Below are 22,626 nucleotides of genomic sequence, written 5' to 3'. Positions count from 1 at the left end.
TTATCTTCAGTTAGTGAAAATCAGGCTGGTCTAATTAGAGGGCACCTTTGTGTACTAGCAAATAATTTAGCCAATAAGCTTCAATTTGAATAAATGAGCAATTGTTGACTTAACTTATAGGACACCATCACATTAAGTACCATATATATCAAAAATACCCTTGATTGTTTATTAATACCTCTTGTGCTCAAAATGATTTTTGCTTGCATATTATTGTGGCAAACTTTATATGTTTCCTCCTAAACCAAAAAAGCATGGTCATCCTCTAGATGTTGTCTGAATTGTCCAAATTGTCCCCCCCTCCACACCACTTTAAATTCCCATCCTTTTCAAAATCTTCATGAAATCATGTTGGAGGAGAAGTAATCCTAACCTGTGGTGGTTTGGTTACTTTCCGGCGAACCTTGCCATTGTACCTGCCAAATCCTAAAGTGGAGAAGCATAGGATCTAGGTATATTATAGAATGTGCTCAAGAGCATCAGTACCACAATATCAATCAATCTTTTCCAAACCCTTATATAATGTCATCTTGGGCTTCCATTAAGCACTCATCAGGCAACACACATCACCTAGAACCTCTATTTCTTCTCCCTAAGGTTTCAAAGAACAAATAGAGAAGATGGTGAAGTTCTCAAAGCAGTTTGAGGGGCAACTCATTCCAGAATGGAAAGAAGCCTTTGTGGATTACTGGCAACTCAAGAAGGACCTCAAAAAAGTTCAACCCCTTAATAATACCAACAATACACCCAACAAGCACCAAACTAGTTCTGTACCTATGTACATCATTTCATCACTAAGAAACTACTCTCTATTTGGTCATCAACATAGAGAGCATGGACCAATTTATGTAATCACTCTCTTTCTTAAGACATAAGAAACACATCTTGGTTCAATACTGTTGTATATTTGAATTGATTGATTCATAAGAGTTGCTTTGGTCTTTTTCCAGGTCCACAGGAAACTTGCTTCATCATCTAGTGAGGGGGACATGTATGAGACAGAACTGCTAGAGCAATTTGCTGACACTGACGCTACAAAAGAATTTTTTGCATGTCTGGACCAGCAACTAAACAAGGTCAACAATTTTTACAGAACAAAGGAGAAAGAGTTCATGGACAGAGGGGATTCCTTGAAAAAGCAAATGGACATTCTCCTTGAGCTCAAACTTACATTCAAGGAACAGCAAGGCAAAGGAGGCTCTTCCAAAGATTCCAAGGAGGACCAATCTATCCACTGCACATTCTCTAATGGTACATGATTAACATTTTTTTTCTTAATGCAGAAATTTGAGAATTCAATGTCCTCAATTTGAACATTTATTCACAATTTTACTTTCATTCAAGTTATTTTCTTACAACTAGCATATGGGATATCACATTCTCTTATTTGTTATCATATATGTCCTGAAATGAGTGTATCTTGTGAGTGAGCATGTACACCTATATGCATTTGAGTAGGATTTTTTTTATCATAGGTGAATCTCTTCTAAATTTTATCACACGGTTAAACAACAGATTTTATTTCCCTCATTGTGGTCAAATAAAAAAAATAAAAAAACCCTTTACTTGAAAATTTACTGAACTTTGTAGAAAACACACACTAGGGTCAATAATGATCAGTCAAAACAAATTAGTATAAAATATGAACAAATAATTTTATCATAAAAATAACTTAGTTTTATGTGTATCTCAAACTCTGTTTCACTGCTACAGAGGAGGACTCTGTTAGGAACAGAGGACAGCAAGAAGAAATGCAGGACACTACTAGCACAGATGATTCGGAGAAAAGTGAAGTACCATTTTCAGATTCCCCTCGTTCAGATGAAACTGGGAAGAGTATTCAGATTAAAAGAGAAGATGGGAAATTAAGAACACCATCTGGCCGTATTATCAATTGCCAAGGGAAGAATGTGAAGATAAACATTCCTTTGACAACACCATCTCGAACCTTCTCAGCCATAAGTTACCTTGTCCGAGAAGATTTGCTTAACCAGTCTTCAAGAAAATGCGGTCCAGAAGGTGGCAAGATTCACCTTAACAGGACAAAGTTGCATCATGCTGAAAAGATGATCAAAGGAGGTTTCATTGAACTCTACAAAGGACTAGGATATCTCAAAGTTTACAGGTATGATCATTCTCAAATTTCTCTGGCCATATAATATATAGATTTATTTGTTCAATAAACCTAATGAAAAATATTAGATTTAAGAAGTAAAATCTTATGTTTTCTCCACTGTGTTGATTTTTAGGAACTTAAATATGCTTGCATTTAAAAAGATTCTGAAGAAGTTCGACAAGGTAAGTGGTTTAGAGGCTTTCGAAGTTCAAGTTAAAAAAGGAGTTTCAATTACGGAGAATATTATATTTACAAACTTTTTGTTTACAAACTACACTAAGTACGACCGGTCATACTTCAATCAAGAGTGTATGACCGGTCATACTTAGTGTAATTTGTAAAAAAAGTTTGTAAACGGATTCTTCTCTTTCAATTACATTTGTATTAACAAAGAAAACAATTGTGTGTGGTTTTTCAGGTCACTGAAAAACAAATTCTTCCAATCTATCTCAAAGTAGTTGAGAGTACCTATTTCAATAGCTCAGACAAGGTAAATCACAGGCACAAATTAAAACAGCTTGCACTAAAGACTAAAGTATCTTCCATCATATCAAACTTTGATGAAAAATATGTGAGATATTATATTAAAAAACATGATAAGATTTTGGCCACCAGTTGTTATCCTTGCACCTGAAAGTTCATCGACAATCTCAAGTGGCCAATATCATACTAATTTTCCCCACCAGTCATGCAAATAAAATTAAGATATGCTTGTCTGTCACTTTGCTCAAGAGTTTTTTTTAAACTTTGTTTGCTTATTAGTCTCAGAAATGACAGGTGATGAAGTTAGCTGACGAAGTTGAGGAACTATTTATCAAAAAATTTGCTGATGATAATCGAAGAAAGGCCATGAAATATCTTAGGCCAAGCCAGCGCAAAGAATCACATGCTGTAACTTTCTTCATTGGTGAGTAGTGACTTTTAGTCAAATATTTGGACTATTTATTTCCATTTTTTTATTATTATTTTTTTGGTTATTTTGTCTTCTGGTAATCAATCAGTTTGGTAGAGAACTTTAAGCTTGTTTGCTTTGTGACCATTAGTATCTAAAGAAAACACAACATGGAACCTTTAACCCACTAAGCTCACAAAAGGAATGGCAGCAACTGGTCCACTCTTTGGGTGGATGGGAAGTACAGGCCCCATGCTGCTCTATATCATGTTTAAACCATATATAACCGTATCAAGAATGAACCTAAAAAGGCCCATCACAACATATAGGGGCAGCATCACAATGTCTCTTAGGCCATGGTGGCTAAGTGGGTTTCACTTACATGGTGACACCTTCCTTTGGTGTAATTATTGTGCTCAACCTTGTTTGTGCATGCCTGTTGATTCTATTTGCAAGCTAAAACCAAGAATAGTATTAGAAAAATTGTCAAATTTGAAGTTCCCTACTTATAATCCTTGGTAAATTTAACTGGTGAATTCATACAAAATTGTCAAAGCTTTTACTATAAATAATGCAGATCACAAAAAAATAAAATAATAATAATAATAATAATAATAATAATTAACTTCTAACATTTTAACTGATTGTCTTTCAAACAATATCAGGATTATTTACTGGATGCTTGTTGGCACTTCTTGCTGGATATGTTATAATGGCTCATTTAACTGGCCTGTACAGAAGACAAAAAACTTCAGTTTACATGGAAACTGTGTATCCTGTGCTTAGGTAAGTAAACCTGCTTTTTGTAGCACAATATTTCATTCATATTTGCATAGCACTTGAACATTAATGAATTGCTGTTATGTTTTTGCAGCATGTTCAGCCTTGTGTTTCTACATTTCTTTCTTTATGGTTGCAACATTCTTGCATGGAGAAAGACTCGTATAAACTACAGCTTCATTTTTGAGCTGGCCCCTACCAAGGAACTTAAGTATAGAGATATATTCTTAATTTGTACAGTGGCAATGACTGCTGTGGTTGGGGTAATGTTTCTTCATTTGACTCTACTAACAAAAGGGTATTCTTATGCCCAAGTTCAAGACATTCCAGGACTACTTCTACTGGTAATTATTTTTATTATATGTTAAACTAACTTTTTGCATTTTTATGGTACTTGTCTATTGTCTAATACTTAGGTTAGCTCAGTTGAAATTTCAACATTTATTATATGTTAAACTCACTCCTGCATTTTTCTGGCACTTGGAGGGGTATTATTATCAACATCTGAGAAATAATAGCATAATAAAAAAAAAAATGGGTCTATTGTCTAATACTTAGGCTAGCTCGGCTGAAATTCTAACATTTATTATATATTAAATTCAATTTTGCATTTTTGGGCACTTGTCTATTGTCTAATACTTAGGTTAGCCCGGCTGAAATTTTAACATTTATTATTTATTAAATTCACATTTGCATTCTTTTGCACATGTCTATTTGCCTAATTCTTAGGTTAACTAAGCTGAAATTATAACATTTTTACTACATGTGCAGGTCTTCTCCCTAGTACTGGTGTGCCCCTTTAACATTATATACCGGTCAAGCCGCTATCGTTTCCTTTGTGTGATAAGGAACATAATTTTGTCACCCCTTTACAAGGTAGTGTTTCCCCACCATCATCATTATAACATGTCATCAGGCATAAAGCACAGTGCCACTAATATTTCCACAAAGTAAAAAGAAATTCAAAAATAAAAATTTGTTGAAATTAAAAACATTATTTATTGTGGCCGTAATCTCACTGGCTTCTATCTTGTCTCTTTAGGTTTTGATGCTGGACTTTTTCATGGCTGATCAACTTTGTAGTCAGGTATAGGAAGCACTTTTTCTTATTGGCAATAAAAAAACTTGCTGAAGGGTAAAACTTAACAATTATATTTAACTATTATATCATCACTGTGTAGGTGCCAATGCTCAGGAACCTTGAGTACGTGGCATGTTATTATATAACTGGGAGCTACAAAACTGAGAACTATGGATACTGCATGAGGAAAAAGCACTACAGAGATCTAGCCTATGCAGTGTCATTTCTACCCTATTATTGGAGGGCTATGCAGGTAAAGTATATGCTTTTTGCCTCTCTTGAAGCATATTCTCAAATCCAATAATTCAGAAATGAATAGAACTAATGTCACTCTATTTGATTATAGTGTGCTAGAAGATGGTTTGATGAAGGGCAGACAAGTCACCTTGTCAATCTAGGCAAATATGTATCAGCAATGTTAGCAGCAGGTGCTAAAGTGGCTTATGAGAAAGATGGGAGTATTGGATGGCTATGTGCTGTTGTGATCATGTCAAGTGCAGCAACTGTGTATCAATTGTATTGGGACTTTGTAAAAGACTGGGGTTTGCTTCAAATGAATTCCAAGAATCCATGGCTAAGGAATGAATTAATGCTTCGAAGAAAAGGCATTTACTACTTGTCAATGGTATGCATACAATTGGCACCAAAAAAACTATCACTTATCATGATTAGCCAACTAATTATTGTAGTCTAACATCTTAACAAAGAGGAAAGTAACCTTTCATATTAGGTGTTCATTATAAAATGCCACAAAGTGGAGAATAAACATATTCTCAAAAGAAATGCTGATAAGGCCATTATACAAAATAAAGTGAGATTCCAAATCTAGATTAAAAAAGACAAGATAATAGCAAAGGATTTTATTTTTTAATATCAAGCAGACATTATAGAAACAAACTATGATTTCTTTTCAGATTACAAAATATGGGCCCTCCACTTTTAAAGCTGACCTTGACCATGAATAATAACTTTGGCAATTTATGCAGGGATTAAACCTTCTTCTGAGGCTTGCTTGGTTGCAAACTGTCCTCCATTCATCTTTTGAAAACGTTGATTATCGAGTAACAAGCTTATTTTTAGCAGCTCTTGAAGTTATTAGACGAGGGCTATGGAATTTCTACAGGTAAAAGAGTTAATTAATGTCCATTTATTTCCACTTATGATACATCATATATACATGCATAAATGATGCAAAGTTTATATAACCTTACTCAACACCATTCAAATGATATAAATACTAAATAAAATATTATTGTTCCAGATTGGAGAATGAGCATCTAAATAATGCTGGCAAGTTTAGAGCAGTGAAGATAGTACCACTTCCTTTTCATGAAGTGGATGAGGAAGACTAATAAGGCAATTGGCAAGAGTTGTCATTATTTCAAGGATAAGGGATGCTTCCAGACAAATATTTCAAGGAGCAGATTAGCTGTCGTTATTCAAGTTGATGCATCATTGATCAACTTGATTATTTCATTTGGTTGATTTGCCGAATATCCTCCTCAATTGTACACACAATTTTTCATTACAAGAAATAGAAATTAATGAAAAGTTGCAGTTCCACTAATACTTTGGTAACACCTTGTCATGTACTTTATTATGTTACTGTTATTATCCTGCGTTCTATAAAATTCATAACTGGAGCGAGAAAAGAGAAAAAGCATGCTCTTATGGAATAAAATAACGATTAGGGATGAAAGGTGATAAAAACCAATATAATTATGTAAATATAATTGTACAAGTATCCATCCAATGAATGATTAACTACAATTACTGTGCTGAGTTGTTTCCTAATGGCTACCCAGTTCTGCAAGATCAAGACTGAGTCATGAGCTTTTCCATCATCTTTATGCACAAACTAAGTATCAATTTCTGAAAGTTGTTCATAGAATAACCAAATAGTGCACTTATACAAGTATTTTTGGGTCTTTAACAAGTTATGCCTATAGGCATTACTATGAAACTATCCTTCAATTATTGTCACAAGTAGTTAAGTTACCCGTCACAATTCATGAACCTAACGATAAAAAAGCCAATGAAATGAAAACACAAAGACAATAGGTGAACATAGAACATAAGCTATTATATTGCCTAGTTACACACACACACGTATTAGTCTTGAAATATTTTTTTTATTTACTAGTTATTCCATGTATTGTACGAATTATTTGAATTTAATATTTAAAATTGTAAAATTACAATTTTTTTCATTTAATGAATAAATGTTTAAAATACATTTAAATTAAATGATTTTATTCAAAAAAAAATTATAATTAAAATATTTGAAAGAAATAATTTCACTAACTTATTTTTAATGCAATTTTATTAATTATAAATATTTAGGAAATTATATATATATATATATATATATATATATATATATATATATATATTTGTGTGTGTATAGGGACGCGATCATTTTGACACTGGTATCAAACTAAAAAATTTCACACAAAATCTTAACCATTAATTTTCGTCAATCTAATGGTTATAATTTATTGAGAATTAATAATTAATTAATATACATATATAACTTACAGGATCAACTTCCACCGGTGTAAGATATATATATATATATATATATATATATATATATATATATATATATATATTTCTGCAGCTACTGTATGTGCAGCAATCAAATATTTGCTATATATATTTGAAAGTATTAAATGCTGGGAATCATAACAATACAAATGATGAAAGCATTAAATATGGGAATCATAATCATACACCTGACGTTGTTGTACGTAAAGCGACTGTAGAAATGATTTTACCTATATATATAAATATATATATATATAGAGGTAGGATCCTTTGACACCGGTGTCAAATTTTAATTTTGACACCTCATATGATAGCCGTTAGATAAAAAAAAAATCAACGACTGCACATGCTTGCAAATCAGAGTCGTTGATCTTTTTTGATCTAACGGCCCTCAGATGAGGTGTCAAAATTGAAATTTGACACTGGTGTCAAAGGATCCTATATATATATATATATATATATATATATATATATATATATATATATATATATATGACATTAAACTTATGTTCCACCGACACCGATACAAGATATGAGATATGACACACTCTGACACGTTAATTCTAAAAAATGTTAGATTTTGACACGTCAGGATACATTTTAATATTACATAGCATTTTAAATTTATGTAGTATATATTATATTTAATATTCAAGAATTTAACAAAAAAATGAAGCTAAATGTTTAATGGATTTTATAATTCTCATTTAACATGAGAATTTGAATTTTCCTACACACCCTTCGATTTTCGTGCCAACGTGAGTCCTACACATAATTTTTTCTTACATACGGGTCCCACATGCTTTTTGTCTCTACAACATGAGAATTCAATTCTCATGTTGAATGAGAAATATAAAACCCATGTTTAATACACATTAATTTTGTAAAAAAACATAAAATATCCTAAATATTTATATTTAACTCAATAAAATTGTAATCATAATCCAATGAATCTAATAGTTGGAACTTAAAATGCAATGCAACACAATATTTGAAACTTTTTTTTGAGTCTCAAAACGTGTGTTGCAATGTCAGAAAGTGTCGGATACGACACTTCAGAATTTTTAAAGTGTCGGTGCTTCATAGCATCAAACTAGAAAATTTCGCATAAAATGTGAATAGTTGATTTCATTAATGTAACGGTTATAATTTATGTCTCATATTTATTAATCAATGGTTAAGATGTAGTACAAAACTTATTACTCTTGTAATAGTTTGTAAGTTGATCTTATAGCTATATATATATATTCTTTACAGAAAAAAAAACCAATAATGGCGGCAGGCACAGTCTACAGTGTCCCTCTGTTCCTTGCTACTGTCTCTTCCTTAACAAACAAAAATCCTCAACGTATTCACTCCATCTTCAACCTTTCCCCTCCAATTTCAGCTATCAAGCAAAACCCTCCTTCCATTAGAATCCCCTGGTTAGGTTTCCATACAAAGACCCCTTTCTCTAGGGCATTTTTGTTTGTGATTTTCTCTTTTTGACCAAAATTCTCAATTTGAATCTCTCTGAAAATTAATTTAGAGTGTAATAACAAAAACGCTTTTTTTTTTTTTTGCAGGTCAAGATATTCTGGTGCTGCAGTGGTAGCACCAAGGCTTGCCCGTCGAGTATTTAGAGTGAATGTGTTGGTGGATGATGATTCTGTGACAGCTCCAGAACCAGAATCAGACAGTTCTGAAGCTGTTAGTGAGGTTTTGTTTTCGGCTATAAATAATGTTTCAGCAATTTAATATTTTCTTTTTTTTAGTAAATAGTCTTCTAGCAAATGAAAAAACGAAGAAAATGAGTTATTTGTCTCTCTCTTTTTTGGTGAAACGAGTTATTTGACTCATTTCCCATATGGTTTACAATTTCCTGATTTTTCTGGCCGAGTTAGATATGGAAGACAAATTTGGTTCACTATTAGATGCTCTTAGCTATATTCTATGTTTGAAATTAAAAAATAAATAAAAATGTACCATTTAGTAATGTGCTTAATTTTAATGTATGTGATACAGACAATAATTGTTCTGAGATTAAGTATATTTTTTTTTTCTTATTGAAATTGGTTTGAGTCTGCCATGTTAGAGCAGTTTTTTGTCATTTTAATTCAAGAACTTTTTTAAGAGCCTGTATATGTCTCTTCTCATTCCTGTCAAGTACTGATATTGTCTTTGTTTTCCCACCCTTTTTTTTATTTAAAATAATTTTTTGATGGAATATATATTTCTGGACTCTTTCTTGCCGCCCCCCTTCCACTTTTGTGCTTTATGAATAATTTGGGACAACAATATATTTTGGCTTCAGAATTTCCAATCTCATGCCTATTGTATTAATTTATTTTCCTTCCTAGTCAAGTAAGGTTTGGTTATTGTTGTATGTTTCTCAATTCATTTCCCCACCTAGTGGGATAAGACTTGGTTGTTGTTGTTCTTGAATGTCTATCAGTTCGTTATGTGGCTTTATATCTAGAATAAGAAAAGTATGATTTAGTTTCCTCTGTTATGATATTCTGAAAGCAACTTGTTTTTTGATAAATTGTTACAAACTTAATCATATCTTTCTCTCGTTGGTAGAGATCAAGCATCATCTTCCTTTTAAATATTGGCTTTGTCTGTAATTCTTTTATCTCAATAAATTAATTATGCTTCACATGCACAGGGTGCTAGTATTGACTTATGTCTTCCAAGAAGAAGTTTGCTCGTACAATTTACATGTAACTTGTGTGGAGAAAGAACAAAGAGGCTTGTAAACCGATTAGCATATGAAAGGGGTGCTATTTTTGTACAGGTATCTATTATTTCTTGATTACTTTAGGGAACACGCATACGTTGAATGTAAATGTTTCACAATTTTGTCTAAAAGCTGTTAGCATATTTTTTTTCCTTTTTTCTTTTAGTGGTCTTTTCATGGTTGGCATTTGTCCAATATATTTTTTTTTTTTTTATTTGTTTTTATATAGTTATGATAGGAGCTCTCCAACTTAGTATGGGGGATGGGGGATCAAGGATCTCCCCACGAGGAAGGGGGGAAAAACACATGTAGCACAGGACCTGCTGGAACCCTAGCCTGATACCATATGTCTGGCCCCAGGCATTTGTCCAACATAATATTTGTAGTAGAGTTGTTTTGTTTTCAGTGCGCATAAATTGCAAATACCAATTGGATAGTTTCCTTTTTGTTTTGGAAAAGTATAACATAATAGTTTTAGTGAATGGCTTTACCTCTCGTCTTTTGTTCAATTGGTGATTTCTGCTTTTTAGAATGAATATGACAAAAGATTGAAAGAGAGGATATCTGCTTTCCTTCAGAGATGCAATTCGGGAAAGTATATGAAAGTAAAATAGAAGCAGAAATTTGAGGAGGAGACCAAGGATTAAATATGACATATGGTGTGGTTTTGGACATAGTTCATACACATGCATATAGGGACATATCAAGTGAGAGATATGAGAGGGAAGAGGACTGAACCATGGTCGTTGGATCTTGAATGGATGGTTAGGTTTAAAAATTACTAAAAGAGGTCGTATGACCACTTAAAAACATATCATATAACTATATTTTGTAATCTTGACCACCACACATGCATGATCCAGTGGTCTAGATTTATTCTTCACACTCTCGTTATAAGCCTTTTCTTTTAACTTATATGCCTAGTAAATAAGTATGTTATGCATAGTTCATGTAGTCTAGCTCTTGCTCACTTTTACCTTTGCTGCCTAAGTTCATAGCTTTGCTTATAAAGTTATACTTGATATATGTAGAGAGAAAGAGAGTAAATATTATTATGTTATGCATAGTTAATGTAGTTTAGCTCTTGCTCACCTTTACTTTTACTGCCTAAGTTAATAGCTTTGTTTATACTGTTATATTCAATATATGTAGTAACTTTTTTTTCCATTCAATAATTGTCATTTTTTCTTCTCTTCTTCCCTCTGCCATTGCTTGCTATAAATTAACGAGAGAGTGAGTATGAAATATATTACAGCGTGTATGTAGTTTTATATAACAGTTATTAATGATTGTTTGATGGCATGTAACTTGGTAAGTTTTTTGCTCAAGCTAAAGTTTCATTTTCCTGTCATTTGAATATAATTTAGTATTTTGACTTTGTTTTCTTGGGGTAGAAATTCCAGGAACCCTGTTTGGTTTCTCTCTGAATATAGTCATGCATGGTGTTTTATTACTCCATTCTGTAAAATATTGTAGTGGAACACAAATTTTTCTATCTACCCTCTCATGAAATTTGAGTTTGGTGCTCATCATACAAAGGAAGTAACTGGGTTGCGTTGCTGCATGTACTGAAAGTTCAATAATTCATGGAATGTTTAAAATATTGGATTATGTATGCAAGTGTGTTGAAGTTCATTTGCGCTGATCGTCTTGCTGCTGGTCTTATGGTTACCTTTTATCTTGTTAAGTATGCTTTTGTTTTTGGAAACCTTATTGATGGTCATACCATTTTCTCATGCATTTCATAGTTCTTGATAGACATATTTGTAACATTAGAATTATGCAAGTACTTATTCTATTGCAAGTAATTGGAAGTTCATCTTACTAGTGTGCAGGATGTCTACGGCATCACAAACTAGTTGACAATCTCGGACTTGTCACGGAGCATGACTTTCGGGAGAAAATGAACATGGACTCAGAAATTGATCAAGTTTGATGTGATAACTCAAACCATAAACATTTATATGTGACTTTTCCTGATTATTTCCATAATTCAAAAATTCATATCCATTAATATTTCTGAACAAAAATCACGTCAAGAATAAAAGAAAGAGAGAAAAAAATCGTAGGTATAGACTCATTATTCAGATCTATACATGCGAAATGATTTTATATTTTGCAAACCAAATAACTGCTTAGATTGAATCCATGGTCACTATGAGACTGCTAGCAGCTGTAGCCAGTGACAGCTAGCAAAACAGTAATAGCAAGTCCAGCCGTTGCCCATATATTTCTCCCTTGCTGATGGCTCGATGGTGCACCATTCTGTGAAGTAAAAAAACATAAAATGTGATCAAAACAAAGTGATGCTAATGAAACGCACTGGTAGATTTGGCTTATACATAATTGAGCTGTGTCAGGTCAGCAGTTTATGTATATAATTTATGGGAAATATTACTCTCCTTTCACATAAGATATATTCTCTCATGTTCTCACTTCGATTTTTGCACCTCACCTATAACTATCTTATGTGAAAGGAGACTAATAAAGCCCATAATTTATATAATTGTAATTTGCTATTTCACTGGTCAAAGATATTACCAAATTCAGACTTGGTGCTGGAGCTGGTGCTGTGTCCGCATCTGCTGTAGTATCAGGTGGTGCTGGGGGACTTTTGCGAATAATTGTTGGTGCTGGAGCTGGTGCTTGATGTCTCCTGTGCTTGTGCCTATGTCTTCCTTTCTTGTGCTTGGGGGATTCAGGAGCTGGTGCTGGTGTTGCTGTTACAGGCACCGGTGCTGGTGTTGGTGGTGAAGGAACAGGTGATGGTGTTGGTGCTTGCTTTGTGGGTGCGGGTGCTGGTGTTGCCTTTGCCGGTGCAGGGGCTGGTGGTGTTTGCACTGGTGTTGGGGATATCTTTGGTGGTGGTAATTGTGGTGGCAATGTAGGAGTTGGGACAGGTGGACTCTTTGGTGGTTGTGGTGGTGGAATTTGGGGTGATGGGGCTTTTGGGCTTAAAGCTGGGGCAGCCTTGGGAGCTGGTGGTGTCACAGGAGCAGGTTTGGGAGCCACATTTGCAGGTGGCTGGGTTGCAGTTGGTGGTTTGCTTGTGGTGGGAGGGGATGATGCCACAATGGGTGGTTGTGTTGCCACTTGTGGTGTGCCTGAAGATGGGCTAGTTGCTGTTGGGGTTGTAGGTGGCAACTTTGGTGGTGCTGTAGCTGGTGATTGGGCATTGGATGCTAGGAGGCAGCAGAGGCTTGCTAAAGCCAAAGCCCAGAACATTGCTGCTGCCATTGTACGTTAGGATTTGGTAGGCTAGAGAGGATTTTGCTTCTTATTTATGGGCTATGATAAAGCAGACGGTTGAAACGTATTGCGTGGATTATCTGTGGAAGGAGGAATGTAGCCTTCATGTGATTGCAACATCACCAATGATAATCTAATAAGCAATCTTAACAACGGAAAAAGTGTAGGTATAATTAGCTTTCCTTGCTTAAAGGGCCCCCTGAAATCTGAAGTCGTTATCTTTTTAGACTTGCATCCATTCAAAGTTAATATTATGGTTATCGCGTAACTTGCCTTTTAAGCACACTTATTTTAATAATTCACAATGCTACATGCTAATGAGAACATAATTTTACCTACCACTTCCTATATATGATCTATTGTGTAAGTACGAGGTCTCTATCTATATGAGAACATACCAATGTGATTGCGATGTTTTATCTGTAGCTCAATCGTTCTACATACTCTTGATCTCTCTTTCTTGCAAGTGATGTCAAATACTTCCCATCCACCCGTTCCAAATAAATGAAAAGAAACAGACAGATAGGCTCTATTATATCATTGTATTCATGTCATTATCTATACTAAGCTGTTATAACTTGAAATAAAAGTTGACAAAATTGGTTCCACGACAGCTTAGCTGATTGAACATTGTACTTTCCACAATGGCCATTCATCATGTTTGAAAATATTATTCGGATGCTCATTTAAAACATGAGGAAATATGTGAATCTGCTCTTTTACAAACAGAACATTACGTGAAAGATGTCATGTATCTTGTTAAGTAACTTGGAGGGATGGTGGTGAGTAACAGCCTTTGATGGTTCTTCTTTCTTCTTTTTTCTTCTTAATTGAAAGAATTGCTGCATCACATCAGCACACTCCGTGGCCAAGACCCCTCGTCTTATTTTTATATTTGGATGAAATGGGTGAACTGGGGCAGGTGGAATGTCTCTTGCTTCAGAAACATTTTCTCCTCCATCAGGAAAAAGCCTGCAAAAAAGTTCAGTCACATTTTTTTTTTCAATCTTTGCACGTCCCATCTATAGAAGTGTTCGTTATTAATATTTGATGTGCTGAGCTTTCAAGAATATTTCTAAAAGACGACTCAATTCTAGTTAGGAAAACAAAGAGGAAACCCCTTCCATGCTTAATAGTTGTAATTCCAGTATGTTTCAAGAAATGCAACTCAAAGGTTCTGAAAAAGTAAATTAGCAGCAGGAACCTTCACGTAAAAAGATGTTGACAAATGGGGTTGTTACAGAAATGTCATCTATACAGCATAAGGTAAGTAGAAACCATGTTTTATAGGCTTATTAATGAAATCTCACTGATCAATAAATATGGGATTTGACATCTAAAATTTTTAACAGTTATCCACTTTGTAGTCGAATATCAAATGCTGTTTGCTAGGAAGTATGTTTTACGGTACTGTAGTTCTTTTCTTATTATCATTATATTACGCAATACACTTGTGCGCTATCCATCTTTTTCAATGCAGTTGTTTAAGGCATGACTAATTTAACCAGAGATAACAAAAGGGAATGTAAAGATTCATGAACGTGGATGAATCATAAAGATTCCCATGCCCCTTGCAACCATATAATTATAAGCAATACAAAGAAGCATGTTGACTGCTTACCTAATCCAGCTACCATCAGCTCCAAGAAGCTTATTAGGAGCTCCCCACACAACATTATCTATTCTTGCCTGAAGAATGGCACCAGCACACATTGGACAAGGCTCAAGCGTTACATAAAGTGTAGTGTCCTGAGAGTGGGAAAATTATGCCCTTAAACAAATGAGCCATCAAACTAATTTATCAAGTTGTATCAAATACCAGACCTAAAAGATATCGACCATTTCTCAAGATGGACCAAATTACAAAGTGAAACTTTAAGCAATATTTGGTAAGAAAGAATTGAAAAGGAGGGAAATGATTCATCTACCTGGACTACAATTAAGTCCAGAACCATACATCTTTTGCTTTCTTTTCACTCCAATTCCCTTAACCAAATATTGCTTAGGTGATTTAAACATAACTGGTGCAATTATTGTGGAATTCTCTATAACTTATAGAAGCGTTTATTTTGAGATCGTTACCACATGAGTGGGGGTTCCAACATCATCTATTAATTTTGGTTTATCTGCTCACGGTCCTTTTAAGGGGCAATTTAGAGACTATGAACATGGTCGGCAAACAGTAAACATAGAGAGAACTATAAGTTTCTAAGAGGAAGCATCCAAAAGAAAGACAAGGTTTCTTAAACCAAACTACATAAAGACCCAGGAGCAGCCTCGTCTGATGTTAAGGTCTGCACCAAAGTCTGCAAGCTTGCACATTCCTATACAACTATTAAACCGTTCCAAAATGAATTAAGAAATACTCAATAGAAGTTATTGCTATATAAACATTTAAGAATTTTTACGAAACCAGCCAATAATATCAAACCTATCCTATTGCCAACAGCACAAGTCCACTTGCCATTTTTGTGGTATGTTATTTACTTATCATTCATATCTACTCGTAAATTAGATAACATGCATTTGATTCCTATCAAAAGGTGGATGTAAAAAGTACTATCAGTGTTCTGTAAACATTAGTTCAGCTGCTATCAATGTCTTCAACAGAAAAATGGTGGAGATAGCCTGACCTATGAGGGTTTTAAACTTTAAGTACAAAGATATTGTCGCATGTTAAGATAGTAATACGAGCTTAATATAAGAGAAACATATCAATTGAATACTAAATTTTGGCTGTATATCAAATTACACTTTAAAACGAGGAAAACTTACTGATAGTCTCCATGTCCGAAGAAAGTTTGAAGCTTCTCGTATACAAATCATCTCAGCATGGGCAGTGGAGTCCCGTAACTCTTCTACTCTGAAATAGATATTTTGATATAAATTAAAAAATACGACAATTACTAATAATAAAATAATATCATAATACTTACAAGTTGCATCCTCGTGCAATAATTTTCCCATGCTGCACAAGAACAGCACCAACAGGGACCTCCCAAGTATCAGCAGCCTTCTTGGCTTCCAAAAGTGCTTCCTTCATGAACATTTCATCCATTCTTCGCTGCTCGAGTTCAAGTTTATAGGCATCTTCCCAGTCATCAAACCTATCTCTTAGGACTTGCCTGTTCCGTTGAAACTTCCTCTGCTTCAACTCTCCTTCCTTTCTCTCTGAACCAGACAATTCAGACTGCACTGGAGCAACAGGCTCCATGATTGGCACCTCTGACTCAGTTACCGATATGTCAGATCCACCAGTATTTACAATTTCTCCCACAATTGGAGGCCCTCTAGCAGGTAATGGAATTGGTAATTCCATGTTTTTTATGCCAGTAGTAGTTACTTTCAAATATTTTCCATCTTCACTCCAACTAGCATTTTCCTCTCCAGAAGCATATGAGGTGACTACTGATGTAGATCCACTTTCCAATGTATTTGGAGAAGACGATCCAACTTCAAGATGTTTTCCTTTGTCCTTCAATTTTTTAGTGTCAGACCCATCTCCCTCACTAAGTTTGCCTGGCTTTAACTTATCAGAACTCATGGTTTGTGGTAACACACTCGTTTCTTTTATTGCATTACTTTTACTGGTTTCCTCATGCCCCTGCCCAGAAAACCGTGTTTCACTATCAGACTTGTTTGATGAATTCCTCTCACCTGATCTTCCAGCTGAGGTGGAGGAACCAACATGCAAACCCCAACGTAATCGAACAACATCAGCAATCATACTCCATAGGGACCTGCCAGTTCTAATAACAATCGGTTTCCCAGTTTCCTGGCTGATCTCTGGTTCTTCAGCAACTATACTTTGCTCAACAGATGGTTCTTTTACATCCCACATCTCATCAGAAGGTCCTTTGGTCCTGGGAAACCCAGAGGAACGGCTAGAATCAGACTCCTTTGACTGAGAGTTACTTTGAGTGCCTTGTTGCCTTGAATTGTATACCTGATTACCTGCATCTTCAAAGACCAACTTTGTTCCAGTAAGCTCCATCTCTTGTGTTTCTGAAGTTGTGACTTCATGCCTGACCCTCTCAACGAACTCATCAACAAAATGTTTAGATGATTTCTCCAAACGATCTGCTGAACCAAGAGCATCTTCAGGAGCCATGATAGTTGAAGGCTCGCTATCAGCCTGGTCACTTCCATATCTAGAATATGGTCCAGAAAGCAAAGCAGGACTTCTTTCATACAAAGCAGATGAGCCACTTTCTGAAGTTTCAAGGAAGATTTCAGTGCTTGCAATTCCAGAAGCTAATTCAACATGTGCTGAGCCTCTATCCAATTGGGAAGAGGGAGTGATCAACATTTCTGCAGAACTCCTTTCATCACCCTCAGCTAATATAACATGTTTTCCAGCCTCAGAAACCAAATTCAATGATCCCTGGGAGCTCGATACTTCTCTTGAGGCAATTCCATCTGAAATGGATAGGTTCCTAGGTCTTTGGGCCTCACTAGCCAATTCAAAATTTGTAATCCTTTCATCAGTTTGGCAAGAACTTTCTCTAGTTTTAACAATTGATGTCAATTTACTTCTTGGGATGAATATCACCCTATCAGAAGTTCTTTGAGAACTTGAAACTTTCTTTTCATCACTGGCATAGCCTTCTGATAAAGGGCTCACAACTTCAGATCCTTTCCCATGTTGAACACTCTGAGTTGTCTTTTTATCTGTCTGGAGCCATGTCACCCTTGCATCTGAACTTTTTGAATTTTCTTCCCAGTTCTTTATCCTATTTTTAGACTTTATGGTAGATGTATCTTCCACATTACTCTCATGAGCTTGTGATACTTCAGAAAATTGTTGAGATCTCTCTTTAGCCTGTTTAATGATCTTTTCTCCTTTTTGGTAGTGTTGCTCCTCCACTCCCTGAACAGAATTCAAAACTGAAACCTTTTTCACTTCCAGGTTCTTCATCCTAGTGTCTGAGGCCCTTTCAGTGTCTTCAATTTTTGAATTTCCAATATATTTCTGGGAACTTCTATTTATTACATCCTTTCTTGAGGTAGAAGTAGAACCAGCAAACTTTTTATGTTTATCACTTGTTTCCTTTAAAAGTGTTTCTGATATCTCAAGATTCCCTTCCCTGCCACTGAATGTCTTCTTTGATTTTGAAGTTTCCTTTCCTGTGGTAGAAGTTGAGCCAACAATTTTTTTATGTTCATCACCTGTTTCCTGTAATAGTGTTTCTGATATCTCTAGGTTCCCCTCCCTGCCACTGAATGTCTTTCGTGATAACAAAGTTGTCTCAACTTCTTCACAACCAGACTCTTGTATATCTGTAAATTGATGCTTTCTTCTGTTTCCTGTTTGAATATATGCCTTTTTTGTTTTCTTATCCAAATCCTCCACAAAAGATGAATTATCTTCCTTTCGGTTGACTTGCTTGTGTGCAATAGATGCTTTTCCATCATCAGATTCATGTGTTCTAAATGCTCTCGAATGCATATCTTGGTGTTCTTTTGTGGATTCAATTTCTTGCATAGCTCCCCCAATTAGCTTCTTTTCAGACTTCTTCCTTAGGTTCCAATCAATATCAGCACCAAATGCAATTCCATCCTTTTTTGAAACATCATGCAGCTTCTTTGAGTCATCTCTTTGCCTGTTGAATTCTTCCTTTACTTGTCCCTCCACATGATTTGATTCATCCTTTTCATATCCCACTGACAATTCTTCCAAAGCAATCTTATCCTGAACTTCCAGATCACTCCCAAAATCTCCTGATGAAAATGAGTAATAAGATGAACAACTAGACACATCTCTTTTCTTCCTATGGTTTTCACCTTTTGTAAAGGCTTCTCTTTCTTTGTTGGGTTTTTCATACTCTCTTCTCAAGTCTTTGGTGGATGTCTCACGTTGCTTCAAATTTCCTTTTTTCTCTGTTTCTACTTTCTCGCTCAAGCTCATAGTCAAATGTCTCTCTCTGCCCACATTTTTTCCTTTCTTTTCAGCTTCAATTCTTTTGGATGAAGACACATTCTTCCTTTTGATACCATTATCATCCTTATCTGCTTCCTCACTCAAAAAGCTGAGAACTGCTTCAGCCTCATCAGAACCAAATGAATGGAAAATTTCTCCCCCTTTTTGTGAGGCTGCACGAAAACATCTTCCCTTTATTCTCCTTCCATTTCTATTGCAAACAGTTCTCTCATTGGCTGAACAATTAAGCTCATTACAACCTCTGAGGAGACCATAAGCTGGTAGCCGGGAAAAGTACTGGTCTCCACCACCCAATATCAACCTTCTAGATGCTGACAATTGAAGGAGAGTGGATTGCCTCAACCCATTCAGAAGACAAGGCTTTATGGGTACTCTGTAAGTGGAGAGTGCACAGCAATCACAACAACCACAGCATGATGAACAGTATGATGGGGTTCTGTCAAATATTTCATACCAGAAGTTTGAGTAGCCATTGAAAGATAAAGAGAATGATTCGTTACACCTAACAGCATATATCGTTGAGCTCAAATATGTGTTGTGCATAGTTGCATGCGTCTTCCCACCAATGGTGGGAGAGTGTACCTTGATGAAAAACTGAGTTCTTTTAATTATGACGGAGCTATAACAAGTAGATACATCATGTCAGACAGCATAGATTAGAAATGCTCATTCAAGTGGACCAAGCAAGATAAGATAGGAATGGCAATAATTGGTAAGCCATAGTTTGTTAAGTGCTGATATAGGAGCCCAATCAGAAAAGGCCAATGCACCAGAATAACCAATATAGTGAATTGCCTTCAAAAAATAAGATCTCAGATCCACGCTCTGCTTTCACCTTTCATACCTGTACCAAATTACCAATGGATGGTTCAGCAAAAATCAGAATGACAGACATAGTTCCACAACTAAATCAACTTTCTCAGCATCATAAAATAATTAAACTTCAGAAATAGTAACGAAAATCAGCACAACAGAAAATTTCAAAAAGGATGCATAATTGCATTCATCACACTTCATGATTATCTCATGTATCAACAATCCCAAAATACTGAAAGCATATCCATCTGGTGCTTTAAAACATATTACCATTCTGTATTATTAATAGTTATCTAGAGATCAATTAGGTGAAAAGATCCCAAAGCATACACTAACTTCATCAAAAAACCCTGATGCAAATTATGTCAATCTGTGATATGATATCCAACATTTTGAGAGCAAGCAAGCGAGAGGGATCAGCAATAACTTTCTTTCAGCAACAAGTTTTTCAGGCACAAACATCCCTATAAGTCACATATGCAGTACATGCTTACGCCTATTCATCACATCAGTATTTTTTTGGTCTGAGACCCCAGATATCCAAAAGCCACTTTAGGCTGCAACTAATCCGAGTAGACCCACTTAATGGGACAAAGCTCTCCTAATGCCTATTTTTTCCATTCACAAGACCCAAACCCAAACCTTTGCTCAAGGAAAACCAAACTGCTTGCCACTCAAACCAAAAGGCGTTGGTCATCACATCCGTATTATGACAAAAAGAACAGCAATCTCAGAGAACCTGTTTAAATGGGTCTTAACAAAATCACTGCTCCTCAAATTGTCCCATCAATCACTGTTTCCTTTTATTCCACCACATTGAAATAATTCAGTCTTAAAAGGGACACAGCCCAACTATTAACAGCTCTGGAGATGGTCAGATGCAAGAAGCCTTACCCCAATTAATAGAGAGGCTATTTATCATGACCACCAGGTCACCAAACAACAACCTTCAAAGTAAAACAACCAAGACTAATCAAGCCCGCATATAGTAACATGGGGCATATCAACTGTTTCAGTTTCTCGTAAAGACTCGTACAATATTACACAGCACCTCTTTAACAGATACAACTCACTCATCTCAGCGTATATCCACAAAGATTTATGCTCATGTTTCAGGAGCAGTGATCAAAGTGCCACTGGTTGGCAAATTTTCTACCCAAATATCACGCGAACAGTACTTTTTAACATACTGTCACGCGACATAATTCGCTATGACTGGTAGCGAACTTCGTCGCCTATGATTTCATGACACGCGGTCACATTGCGTACCAAATTCGCTACCACTAGCAGTGAACTTCGTCTAGTCAGCTTTTTTCTACGAAAATGTGCCACGTGTCACAAATCATTGGCGGACGTAATTCGCTACCAGTAGCGAATTACGTCGCGTGACAATCTGGTAGGAAGTACTGTTCGCGTCGGATTTAGGTAAAAAATTTGCCAAACAGTGGCACTTTGGTTAATGTTCCCATGTTTCATACAAGTTGATTTACATAATCGCTACAGAAGTAGTCAATTAACACTCGGATTCCACAACAAACTTCAGTCCAACATACTGAACACCATTATACATTGCCCTTCATATTTTTCATAGTCCCCTACTAATTTAAGGGTTCAGGACTATGCACACTCGGTGGATTTCGAAATGGGAAAAAGAGAAAACAACATAAGTGCAGGAAACATGTTAAGAGGGGTATGCGTACCCGTGTGCTGAATCTGGCCTCTGCAGACCCTGAACTGTGATGGGTATCTGTTGTTTATCTTAGCCACATAAGATTGATGAGAGTTACGATTTGCATGATGAGTCTCTAGGTGAGGGAGTGAGGGTATAGAGAGAGAGAGAGAATGAGAAATGGGATTGGGAATGGGAAAGCTAAGAAAGTGTGGTAACTGGTAAATGATTTCAGCTAATTCGATTTGGTTTGTTCTTCACAGCACACAGAAGGCACAGCACACAGTTGTGGAATCATTGGACCTAAGCCATATATGGGCCCCAGATATGGTTCTGTGTTATGATAATTAGGAAAATGTTTTTCTCCTTATCTCATGATACATACATTGTCCTTATAATTAACCGAGTAATTTTTTCCTAAATTAATAGACCGTAAATTTTATGTCTCTGCACCAAAAAAAGTGTTAATAATCATTTTTGAGAAAAGTGTTTGTCCTTTTAAATGACACAATTTGTGTCATTTCACTTTTACAAAAAAGCGTAATCCACATCTTTATATTTTTTTGTCTACTCTTTCCTCTTTTATTTATTTCTTTCTTTCACTTAAAATAACACAATTTTATATCCTTTAGAATGATACACATTTTTCCCATCATATTTTTAGCAAATGGGTTATGAAAAAATTTCATTTTCGTTTGATATGTTAATTCATTTTCATTTTCAATTTTAATCCAAACCTGTTCTCTAAAACAACCCCGAAGGAAATTTTGGGTACACTAAAAGCTGAAGAGTGAAGCACGTTAAATTCAACCATAG

The 22,626-nt window shown here is 35.4% G+C and overlaps 4 protein-coding genes across 5 annotated transcripts; 2 read left to right on the top strand and 2 right to left on the bottom strand.

Annotated features, from left to right (window-relative positions):
- The first annotated feature begins 384 nt into the window (after window positions 1-384).
- Window positions 385-6,428, top strand: LOC133298654 (phosphate transporter PHO1 homolog 1). Of its 2 annotated transcripts, none has more exons than XM_061497981.1 (14): window positions 385-848; window positions 951-1,251; window positions 1,714-2,125; window positions 2,250-2,298; window positions 2,535-2,606; window positions 2,894-3,023; window positions 3,674-3,794; window positions 3,883-4,132; window positions 4,560-4,664; window positions 4,831-4,875; window positions 4,970-5,122; window positions 5,216-5,494; window positions 5,856-5,992; window positions 6,131-6,428. In XM_061497981.1, the coding sequence occupies exons 1-14, from the start codon at window positions 621-623 to the stop codon at window positions 6,219-6,221; spliced, it is 2,373 nt and encodes a 790-aa protein (XP_061353965.1). In that variant the 5' UTR covers window positions 385-620; the 3' UTR covers window positions 6,222-6,428. The 2 variants fall into 2 exon arrangements, with proteins under 2 accessions (XP_061353965.1, XP_061353966.1); XM_061497982.1 differs by having other exon boundaries at window positions 531-832; window positions 929-1,251.
- Window positions 6,429-8,688: 2,260 nt separating this feature from the next.
- Window positions 8,689-12,214, top strand: LOC133298651 (mitochondrial protein import protein ZIM17). The gene is made up of 4 exons (XM_061497978.1): window positions 8,689-8,840; window positions 8,982-9,105; window positions 10,064-10,192; window positions 11,964-12,214. Exons 1-4 carry the CDS (start codon window positions 8,689-8,691, stop codon window positions 12,069-12,071), a joined length of 513 nt encoding a protein of 170 aa, XP_061353962.1. The 3' UTR covers window positions 12,072-12,214.
- LOC133298650 (lysine-rich arabinogalactan protein 19) lies at window positions 12,159-13,506 on the bottom strand. The gene is made up of 2 exons (XM_061497977.1): window positions 12,677-13,506; window positions 12,159-12,400 (listed from the first exon to the last, which is right to left on the bottom strand). The coding sequence occupies exons 1-2, from the start codon at window positions 13,370-13,372 to the stop codon at window positions 12,302-12,304; spliced, it is 795 nt and encodes a 264-aa protein (XP_061353961.1). The 5' UTR covers window positions 13,373-13,506; the 3' UTR covers window positions 12,159-12,301.
- A 401-nt stretch (window positions 13,507-13,907) lies between these two features.
- On the bottom strand, window positions 13,908-21,966 carry LOC133298649 (tRNA(adenine(34)) deaminase, chloroplastic). Its single transcript, XM_061497976.1, has 5 exons — window positions 21,842-21,966; window positions 16,321-20,169; window positions 16,160-16,247; window positions 15,006-15,133; window positions 13,908-14,356 (listed from the first exon to the last, which is right to left on the bottom strand). The coding sequence occupies exons 2-5, from the start codon at window positions 19,866-19,868 to the stop codon at window positions 14,104-14,106; spliced, it is 4,017 nt and encodes a 1,338-aa protein (XP_061353960.1). The 5' UTR covers window positions 19,869-20,169; window positions 21,842-21,966; the 3' UTR covers window positions 13,908-14,103.
- Window positions 21,967-22,626: the final 660 nt, after the last annotated feature.

The sequence above is a fragment of the Gastrolobium bilobum genome, unplaced genomic scaffold, assembly GCF_033153095.1.
Source record: "Gastrolobium bilobum isolate Gb01-03AN ecotype WA unplaced genomic scaffold, APGP_CSIRO_Gbil_v1 utg10414, whole genome shotgun sequence".
Taxonomy (NCBI): Eukaryota; Viridiplantae; Streptophyta; class Magnoliopsida; order Fabales; family Fabaceae; genus Gastrolobium; species Gastrolobium bilobum.
Note: the sequence above shows the minus strand (reverse complement) of the source record. Positions and strands in the feature narration are given on the sequence as shown.

What these genes read in the sequence shown, in the direction of transcription:
- LOC133298650 (XM_061497977.1), bottom strand. Translation starts at nt 13,372, where the DNA reads ATGGCAGCAGCAATGTTCTGGGCTTTGGCTTTAGCAAGCCTCTGCTGC. An exon ending in CAGCACCAAGTCTGAATTTG is followed by an intron (nt 12,401 to 12,676) that starts GTAATATCTTTG and finishes TTTACTTCACAG; the next exon opens with AATGGTGCACCATCGAGCCA.
- LOC133298654 (XM_061497982.1), top strand. Translation starts at nt 621, where the DNA reads ATGGTGAAGTTCTCAAAGCAGTTTGAGGGGCAACTCATTCCAGAATGG. An exon ending in TTTGGTCATCAACATAGAGA is followed by an intron (nt 833 to 928) that starts GCATGGACCAAT and finishes TTGATTCATAAG; the next exon opens with AGTTGCTTTGGTCTTTTTCC. An exon ending in GGATATCTCAAAGTTTACAG is followed by an intron (nt 2,126 to 2,249) that starts GTATGATCATTC and finishes GTTGATTTTTAG; the next exon opens with GAACTTAAATATGCTTGCAT.
- LOC133298649 (XM_061497976.1), bottom strand. Translation starts at nt 19,868, where the DNA reads ATGCACAACACATATTTGAGCTCAACGATATATGCTGTTAGGTGTAAC. An exon ending in ATTGCACGAGGATGCAACTT is followed by an intron (nt 16,248 to 16,320) that starts GTAAGTATTATG and finishes TATCTATTTCAG; the next exon opens with AGTAGAAGAGTTACGGGACT. An exon ending in GCTGATGGTAGCTGGATTAG is followed by an intron (nt 14,357 to 15,005) that starts GTAAGCAGTCAA and finishes ACTTTTTTGCAG; the next exon opens with GCTTTTTCCTGATGGAGGAG.
- LOC133298651 (XM_061497978.1), top strand. Translation starts at nt 8,689, where the DNA reads ATGGCGGCAGGCACAGTCTACAGTGTCCCTCTGTTCCTTGCTACTGTC. An exon ending in AATCAGACAGTTCTGAAGCT is followed by an intron (nt 9,106 to 10,063) that starts GTTAGTGAGGTT and finishes TCACATGCACAG; the next exon opens with GGTGCTAGTATTGACTTATG. An exon ending in GGGGTGCTATTTTTGTACAG is followed by an intron (nt 10,193 to 11,963) that starts GTATCTATTATT and finishes TCATCTTACTAG; the next exon opens with TGTGCAGGATGTCTACGGCA.